We start from the raw sequence: 9,718 nt of genomic DNA on the forward strand, positions 1-9,718 counted from the left end.
GTGTGTGTGTGTGTGTGTGTAGATATGTATATATATATATATGTATACCTTTCTATACATTGGTATAAAATCCTATTTTCACTCCATGCCTTTTCCAGTTGTATGTTAATTTTGAAAACCCGAATAAATTACCTGTGAAAATATATTTTGTAAACTTGTTTTATATGGCTAAACATGTATGACAACTTACCCTTTAGGGTATATTTTATATATATATATATATATATATATATACACCTTTCTATGCATTGGTATAAAATCCTATTTTCACTCCATGCCTTTTCCAGTTGTATGTTAATTTTGAAAAACCCGAATAAAAAGAGTTGGAAAAAATGGTTGAAAAGAAAAACAACACACAGTAACTTTGAATTATTCTTAAATTTAATTGTAGCCTGTGACTTTGATCTAATTTGATATTTTTCTATGTTTGTCCCAGCGATACTCACATTTTGATATTTAACTCAGGTTGGAAAAATCTCCCCCTTGTCACGTGACGGAGCCCACAGCTTCCTCTCATTTACCGGAAGTGGCCGTTGTGTTGTTGCACCAGAGTCGCTGTCATGTGATAGCTCGTCCGAGGAGCTGCTGTTGACAGTAGCTTCCTACCATTAGATGAAGCTAAAGTAAAACTAAGTCGGAGGAAAGTTTTATGTTTGTCGGAGAAGACCAACACGGCTCGTTTCTGACGGAGAACAGGGAAGCCGGGGTTGTGTAGTTTGGCCCCTCGGACGCTGACATGGGTTGCTGTTACAGCAGCGAGAACGAGACCACAGAGCAGGTAGTTAGCGGCTAACTGGCTAAAACTGGCCCGATAAATGTCATATTTTTATTAAGATACAAAGAAAGCGATGCCATTGTGTTTGTATGCGGTGTTAAATACATTGAATGCATTTCAATAATGTGTAACGAAACTCCCAAATGGGCCTTTTTTAATGGTTGAAGTGACATGACACCAGAAAAGCAACTTTAGCTCGCTAGTTAAAGCCCTCAGGAAAGGCCTGAGCCAAGGCAGCTGTGAAGTTGGCTTACAGATGAAAAGCGAAAATTGTTAACATGAACTGTACAGATCTGAAAGCTCATGTTTAGAAGAAACCCGTACATATAGAAACTTATTTACATTCACTTTGACGATTATTAGGATGTCATGTCTTAGCTAGCTAACGTTACGTTTACGTGATTTCCTGAAACCAGTTTATTGTAAAGCAATCTATATATAAATATACCTCAAAGTTACTAGTAAAGCACTCAATATTCAACTTAAACGTATGCAGATCCACCAATAACACAAGTGGTTGTTATTCTACATGCCATGGTCTTGATGCGTTTTATGTCATATGACCTTAGCTATTTTTAGTTTACGGAAACAAGTCTGTTCTGCCTTTGCAGAGTATCTCTCCTCATATGCGGGTGATCTAATCTCAAAGTAGCATAAGATAACAGAAGAAATGCTTATCTGACCTCTCTGTTAGTGTTATTTCCTAATAATGTGTATTGGATATTTAACGAGTGTCTCGTTTTTAAGATAACCATCAGATAAGGGCAATCAAATTCGAGCTTTTTGTTCAAATCAGTGAGGACTTTTTATGTTTATGCTTCCTTAATGCTTCATTGTGGGTGTAAAGATGGTCAACCTGGGTTTAGGGTAGAGACGGATAAAGGGTAAAAAGTATCAATATGTTTTACCATAACTGATGTGACAAATGCAGTGATATGGTTGTTGAGCTGAGACCTCAAGCTTGTATCACTATATCTAAAGTTTATATTGTACCTTGTGTATCTAATAGAGAGGCCCCACGATATTGTCACAATACCCAAATCATGAAACAGTATCATTGCAATTTTGAATGATTTGCGATATGCATAGTTTTGCAATAACATGTATTTTGATAAATTGCATTTTATTACCTTTTTGTCAACTGCAAATTGTGTTCCCTAAAGGAAAACTTTGTAAACATCTGTTTTATTTAATAAGACAAAGTTTCCAGTTTGTTCGTGTCACTTCAGTCATTTATATCTCAGTAAAATGTATCTAGTGGATTAAAAAAATCTGTTTTTAGTATTTACAAAAGTGGAACTTGTATTTGCAATAATAATTTATATAATAAATAAACTGATACTTTGTATTGGTGTATTGCTACAATGTTGCCACACAAAATACAGTGATAAAGTGCTGAATATCTAATGGAGGAGTGACTTTTAATGTATCACAGATTACTTGTTTTTGCATCTCATAAGCTTAATCATGTTGCCATGTTTTATATCATGCTGGATAAAACAAATAGTTGGTAAGGTTTGTGGTTTTGCCCTTATACCTGCTTTATTTAATTATGACACAACAACAACTTGTTAAGATGTCATGACTTGAAAGCTTCTTTATTGTTTATTGATATTCTGATTGACCTGTTTTAGGACCCTGATGAACGTAAGCCGCTGATCCCCCACCCAAACCCTGTCAGTAAACCCCCAAATGGGACTGACTGGATCACTACCAGTGTCCCCTCAGCGCGGACAGATGAACAGGCCCTCCTGACATCCATCCTCACCAAGACTGCACAGTAAGACACTGCTTCATGCTGCCATAGATGAACCACATTCAGCATGCGTGTCCTGACTCTTATGCAGGTATTCATGCCTTTATTTAATAAACCTGCTGTTATTTCCTCTCTGTCAGGAACATCATTGATGTCTCAGCAGCTGACTCTGTCATGATGGAGCAGCATGAATACATGGACAAAGCTCGACAATACAGGTGTGTGGGCGAGCACTTGCTGCAGCTTTATATTTAATTTCCTTATCTGGGGAAGAGTTTGGATCTGTATTGGACACACCTGAAGATGGTTATCATTAACCTGCTGAATCATACATGAAGATAGCAAATAAACCATCAGGACAGCATGGATGTCACATGTCTGAGCCATAATGATAAAATGTATACGTTTATAAAATGTGGAGCTTAATTTTGTGCTGTATGTACTGCATGTACACAAGGTTGCTTAGAGTTTAAGGCAAGGCAAATTTCCTGATGCTGTTTCAAAATTGTAATCATCTGACAACCTCTCTGTTGACAGAATCCCATCAGCTGTTGACACAAGGCATTGTAATGTGAAACATTTACAAGACTGTTTTGTTGACATTGCAGGAGCTTGCAAGACTTCATAAATGAGTAGAATTTGTGCTTCTTAATGTTGAAATACAGTACTCACAGCAGCAGGCAGCCCTACAGCCACAACACTGTCAGGCTGAACACCACAAGCATTACACATGCTGCAGTTCAGCGAGGTTGCCGTCATGCGCTGCTCATGCATGCATCGTGTTCCAGGCAAAAGGCAAGGCATCAAATTTAAGACCAATTTAACAACAACCAGAGGTGAAAAAACACGGGATCAGACATCAGTTACTTAGGGTAAGGTACAATTTTGCCTAAATGCTATTTTAAGAACCTGATGTTTGTTGTCGGGTTTTCTTGGCAATGTTGTGTTTCTCACTCTGCATGATTCCACTGCCCTGATTTCCCATCATGCCGAGTTTGAAAACTTTTTGCATAAAATACACTGAGCATTGCCTTCTACGTGTTTCAGCCTTACCACTGTGAAAAGTAAAATTGCCAAATTGTCGTTGAATTTGCTCTCCTCTTTGTTGTCCAGTGACAGTTAACTATCAGACAGTGGACCCTCTGCTCTGAGCATCTCAGAAAAGGAAAAAACGAGTGGTGATGGTTCTGCTATTCTGATCTGCATGGCATTAATGCAAGAAGCATTCAGTCATTTTAAAACTGATTTTAGCAATTATCACGCGATTCTACAATGTAACTTCAGAAAAATTAATATTCACGTAATCCTACTTCCCCTATCAGAGCATTCATAAGACTTTTGACAAACTGATTGAAACCTTATTCCTAGTTGAATCAATTCAGTGCCTTTCAATACTTTTTAAGGATCTGCAGGTACCCTGGCACACTGCGAGGAGCTTTATTTTGTTGGATTATGGGGTTGTATCTTACTAATTCATTGCTTATAGGAAAGAAAAGTGAGCCAGCTGCATATCCTAAGGCATGCACTTATTGGTTTGGACACCTACGGTTGTTATTTCCTAAGATGAATGTGGGAAGAATGAAACTGTAAACAGTGTTTAAAAATTCCAACCCAACATCTTGAAATTGCAACATCGCTGGCCTTTTGCCTCAGACTTTATCTAAAACTACACCAGTGTGGCTGGATGTCTACCAAACACAGCAGCTATGTTTAGGCTAAAACACAGGTGCAGATTACACTGCACATCCTCAGGACACAACAATCAGGTTAGAGAGTCAAGGTGATGAACTGAGGTTTAGACTTAAACTCTAAGTTGCATCTTAAGTAATAACTGAGCCAGTAAGCTTGTGTTTTGTTTTATGTGTTTCAGTACAAAGCTGGCTGTGTTGAGCAACAGTCTGCCGCAGAAGAAAGCCCTCGCTCTTCCCTCCCTCACCAGCCAGCCCCACCAAGTGCTTGCAAGTGACCTGGTGCCATACTCAGATGTTCAGCAGGTAAACATACACCAGCACACATTAAAGATATGTTGGCATGTGTTTCCTGCACCCACATTGCTTCTTGTCATGTTGTGTTTCCTTGTTGTCTACATTTAACATCAGAGATAGTTGGAAACAGTATGCAACATGTGCAACTTTGTGGTATATCAGTGAGGGGGGGTTGGACTAAATATCTGGCTAAAAATAGACTGTAAAGATATTTATGCTTAGCTGTTGTAACTTTTTTGTCCACCTAATAAAAAGATTACACACAGTGGACTAGTGTTGTTTTACTTAGAGTAAATTAAATTAAAACTTTGTCTTCCTTTTTCTTTGCAGGTGTCCAAAATAGCAGCTTACGCTTACAGTGCAATCTCTCAAATCAAAGTGGATGCTAAAGAAGAACTGGTGGTCCAATTTGCCATCCCCTGATTCTGCGACCCTGGCCAGCATATTGTTCCTCCCATCCCATTCTCTCTGTGTCACTTCTGCATCCTCACCCTCCAGCCCACCCTTTATTAAAGCATCTTGATCTTTGTACTTCTTAGCTATGCCTTTAACTGCTATAAAGACAGAGAGGATGTAGGATTGCACCCTATGACTGTCCTTTAATGTACTAAATTATGGGTCAGTGACAAATTGTCAGCATGGGCTATGAAGATGGTTTACTGGGGTGTGCTCTCATATTTACAGCAAGATCTGCTCTTTATGTAAGGTGTGAATCACAGACTTTGTCATAACCAGCTGTTGAAAAACCATCATTCATCCTTCTTGGTAATTGCTGTAATTATTTTTTTTAACAGTTTCAGGGTCATCTCAGTGTTTTTATTCAGTTAGTTTCCCCAGCTTGTGAACTCAGACAAGCACCCCACACTCCAGACTGTTATCTAAAGACATGGAAAATGTAGTGTTCACCTGGGCCAGAGCTGTAGGATTTTTATGCACGATGGTGTATATAGTACTTAATACAATCTCCACTGGAACAAAAGAAATAAGGAATATCTGTGGCATGAAAGAATGAAATTATCAGAAAAGTAGGTAATAAGTGCAGTGGTTGAGTAGCTATGTATCAGGATGAAAACTTGCAACATGGCTTAAAGTTTGCACTTCTTGTCTTTAACTTCAACTCTTGTCCTGAGTGGGGAAATATAGAAAATGGTGTCAGAAAAATGAGCTGTTTTCTCTTAAGGTTGATATATCATAATTTAGAATATTAGATTTTGGCATCAAACATCCCACAGTAATATGGTGTCACAGTGCACCAAGGAACCATGTCTGACTAAAATCTAAACATGGACTAAAAAAAACAGCCTGACTTGAGTCAATTTTACCAACATTTCACTGTAAAAATGTTTAAAACCGACAGTGAAACAGGTTTGGTTGGTTACTTGTTTTCAGGTGAGTAATCTGGTATTTTGGCTGAAGCAAAATCATGAATGTCCACGGATGGTGTCCTCTGGTGGGTGAGGAAGCAAACACAAGTGAGGGGTGCTATTGGGCCGACTAATGTCACAGAGGGGGGAGATGGAGGTTTCTTGGGGCATGAGCTCTCACGTTTACAGACAGTAATGTGTCCTCTGCAGTTTTCTAGCACTAAATGCTCTTCTTCAAATCAAATCCCAGAACTTTGCATATTTAATAGCAGTGAAGGCATACAGAGATGAAGGGGATGGGTGTGTGGAGGGTGTGGGGACGGATGTGTATTCATGCCGCCTTTGTACAGAATTTTCTGATTGATTATAAAAACAGATGAGGGATTGTATGAAGTTCCTCTTTTTGTAGAGAGTTCATTGGTCAGGATTGGCTCAATATCTTGTGGTGATTAACAAATGTTTTTATGAAACACAAGAACACTTTTAAGGCCTGCGTTTGTTGGCTTTTAAACAAAGCTTTTTGCTGCGGATTGTAATATGATTGAGTTGTTCATATTAATCAGAAACTAACCATTGTAGCAGTGTGGGGAGAGCGCTAACAATCTATGTACCACAGCAGAAAAAATGATCCGAGACCTTTTTGTGATTATTTATTTGTGTTTTTTAAATGTTAATTTGCTCTTCAGATGAGAGCACATGACTGTATGCGTGTGCAGGGAGCATGGTGAGTCGCTCTAAAGTCTCTAAAGGGATGATCTGCAAGGCTGTGATTACTTCAACCACGCAATTGATTTGAGCTTTTTGCAATGGGTTCTTGGCATTTTTTTTCTGTTTTGTTTGTTACTCAAATGTGTTATACTACCTGAAATATGTTTGTAATATCTTAGGCTAGTACCAAAAAGTTTAAAGGTTTTTTGTTTGTTTTTTTGGTTTAATTCATTCATTAAAGATTTTCAACATAACCAGTGTTATTAAATTAGTCTTAACATCCACATGCTCATATCTGGGAAGAAATACATTAATGAACATTAATAAAACGTACACCACTTTTGTGTAACAAAATAATCCATAAAACAGTATTCAAATACTACACAACCCACACCCAGAAATATCAGAGCATTTGCACAAGTGATTAAATCTTTTTGGACTATCTAATAATAAACTCTTCATTTCAGAAGATAAAAATCAACAAAAAAAAAAAAAAACCCAAACATTACAAACATTACATACATTTCACCACAGGTATACAGAGAAACATGCAACATATTTAAAGTTGTAGAGATTTTCCAGTAGTGGTCGTGGAGCACAGGATATTTGGTGAAACTATCATTTCAACATCGTGATGAAGACCTGCGAGTTGTCACTGAAGAGTCTCTTTGCCGCTTCTGCTGCGGTTGTTGCTGTGATGCCAAATCTTCGCCATGACTCGCTCCTGGTTGGTCACGGCACTGAAGTCCATCGTCTTTAATCGAGGCAGAGCAGAAATCACACGATTCCTACATGCAAACAAACACACTATCATGCATGTGCACTAAATAGTTTTGATTCAGTTTGTGTGTGAACATGTATGAGATTTTTGAAAGTAGACCTTATCTTCACTTTACTGGTGCTACACATATGCTATACTAAATACAGTTCAATCAAAAAGATGCACTGTTTATGAGAAAACAGTTAATTGGAATAGACTTTCAACCTGCAGCCCCTCTGTATGTGTTTGTGCCTGTAACTCTGTGTTGCTAAGCAGAGTGGGATATGTACTGAAATACGAGCTTGCTCTGATTTTCAGCACCTGTTATGAAGTTATGCACCTACATGCTTGCCAAGCATTTGGGTCACACAGAGACACACTCACAATTTAATTGCACTCTTGTAGCATAAGAGTGAACTTTCACTCTGCACATAAGATGTTCATGACACTATGAAGTGCTGACTTTGTATTTAGTTGTGTTCTGTACTTGGCAAACTACCAGAAGTTGTGTGGTGCTTATTGTTGCTATGCATATTCACATTCAGCTTTTCTAAAGAATCACCAAATAATGGCCAAGCAGTAAGCATTCTTCAGCTAAACCGAATGTGTGGTTGTGTTTGGGGTACATTTGAATGAAAGTTTCCACCTGTAAGCCTTGTTGGTTTCTATGACATTGCCGTGTAGAGTGATGGTGTGGAGATGTGGTAGCATGCCCAGCTTGTCCACCTCTGACAGAATAAAAATGCTGTTGCCGTGTAGATATAACACACGCAGTTCACGCAGCTCGCACAAAACCTGGAACACATGCACATACATAGACACATGGTGTACTGTGAGAGAAAGACAGCTAAGCCACTGTGAAAGCAAACATGCGAGCAAGCTGTGAAGAGAGGAAGCTTACTTGATCTATGTGCGAGATTTTGTTGAAGGAAAGGTCCAGCCAGGCGAGCTGTGACGGCTCAGCCAGGAAGTGGTTAACAGTCCTCTGGAGGTCATGAATGTCAGTGATGTTGTTGTTGTTGAGACGAAGGGAGCAGCTTAGGTACTTCATCTGCGAATTTCTTTTTAAAGGCCGCAGAGAGCTGCTTGGTTCCTCTGCCCATGTGTCTGAGAAAACAAATAAAAAAGAAATTAAGGGGAGGGAATTATCCACCTGCAAGCAGGTTTGAAAAGCATGTTTTAAATTAAAAAAAACCCACCAAAACTCCAAATCACACCATTTGCCATGGCCATAAATTGTGAAACAAGATTATTTATGTATTTTATTGAGGAGGGAGGGCTATGAAGCTCAAGTAATTGGTCAAATGGTCATGATATATGATCATGATATATAAACTAAAGTTTAAATTATATTCGAACCTAGTCAGCCACCACCCTGATCTGATAAATAAAGTCTCTATATGAAAAAGTACCATATGGAGGCTGAAAACCCTTAGAGGAATATAATAGTGTACTACCTGACAGACTGCTGATGTGTTTAAAAGATAAATCCACTGGAGCTCCATACATATTCACACCTGTAATCGAGTCGCTCACCTGTGGGAGGACAGTAACGTCATGGTGAATTACTGCTGGGCAAACTAACCCACTTATCATCAAATACCAGTAATTTAATCACACTGTTTTAAAACACAACACAAAAGCTCTATTTTAATAAATTCACTGACGGTAAGGTTTTGGTATTGCTATAAACCATATGGTATAGATCTAAACAAGTATAAATTGTCCATTTCGGTCCGATATGTCAATTACGTGGTGACAACAAATATGATAGACTTACCAACGAACTAGGGTAAGGTATGATGGCAAAGCTGGGCATTTACCTGTGGAAGAGACAACAACGCGTTTCCAAGGAAACAAACAGGTACATTATGGGATTTGTAGGATTTAAACGTTATCAATGTGGATTAAGATGAAAGTACTCTTGCTAACATACTTTCAGAACAATCTGAACATTTGATGAGTAAATGTGATGTACACATGCTCACAGTGAATAACTTTTTAATTAAAACTGTGTCTTTACGGCTAAACGGGACTTGCTTACTTGAAACGCATTAAAATTTATTGCGGCGTACACCGAAAGTCAGTCTGGTTGGCGGAGTTGGAAGTCGGCACCAACAGTAAAATGAATTTGACCCGCTGCCTGACCGATGCTGACGCAAATTTAAAAAAAAAAAAAAAAGAAAAACATACAAATTAATAAACAAACAAACAAACAAACGTGCAATAATTAACAAGTGGTTGCATGTATTTATCCGCCCCCGCGCACCAAGCGCACCGATGAATATAACGAGCGTTCACCTAACGTCCGGTTTTTGAACCAATCAACTGCGTCTATTGTTCCACGCGTCGACGTGTGAAAGCGGATTG

General features: G+C 38.6%; 2 protein-coding genes across 2 annotated transcripts; one reads left to right on the forward strand and one right to left on the reverse strand.

The window, feature by feature from the left end:
• The first annotated feature begins 531 nt into the window (after positions 1-531).
• On the forward strand, positions 532-6,842 carry lamtor1 (late endosomal/lysosomal adaptor, MAPK and MTOR activator 1). Its single transcript, XM_042487381.2, has 5 exons — positions 532-778; positions 2,410-2,555; positions 2,672-2,749; positions 4,402-4,525; positions 4,847-6,842. The coding sequence occupies exons 1-5, from the start codon at positions 737-739 to the stop codon at positions 4,937-4,939; spliced, it is 483 nt and encodes a 160-aa protein (XP_042343315.1). The 5' UTR covers positions 532-736; the 3' UTR covers positions 4,940-6,842.
• A 128-nt stretch (positions 6,843-6,970) lies between these two features.
• On the reverse strand, positions 6,971-9,515 carry lrrc51 (leucine rich repeat containing 51). Its single transcript, XM_088078848.1, has 5 exons — positions 9,129-9,515; positions 8,806-8,884; positions 8,250-8,455; positions 7,995-8,143; positions 6,971-7,376 (listed from the first exon to the last, which is right to left on the reverse strand). The coding sequence occupies exons 1-5, from the start codon at positions 9,165-9,167 to the stop codon at positions 7,241-7,243; spliced, it is 609 nt and encodes a 202-aa protein (XP_087934974.1). The 5' UTR covers positions 9,168-9,515; the 3' UTR covers positions 6,971-7,240.
• Positions 9,516-9,718: the final 203 nt, after the last annotated feature.

This window comes from Plectropomus leopardus, chromosome 6, assembly GCF_026936395.1.
Source record: "Plectropomus leopardus strain MGB_pleo_1.0 chromosome 6, ASM2693639v1, whole genome shotgun sequence".
Lineage (NCBI taxonomy): Eukaryota > Metazoa > Chordata > Actinopteri > Perciformes > Serranidae > Plectropomus > Plectropomus leopardus.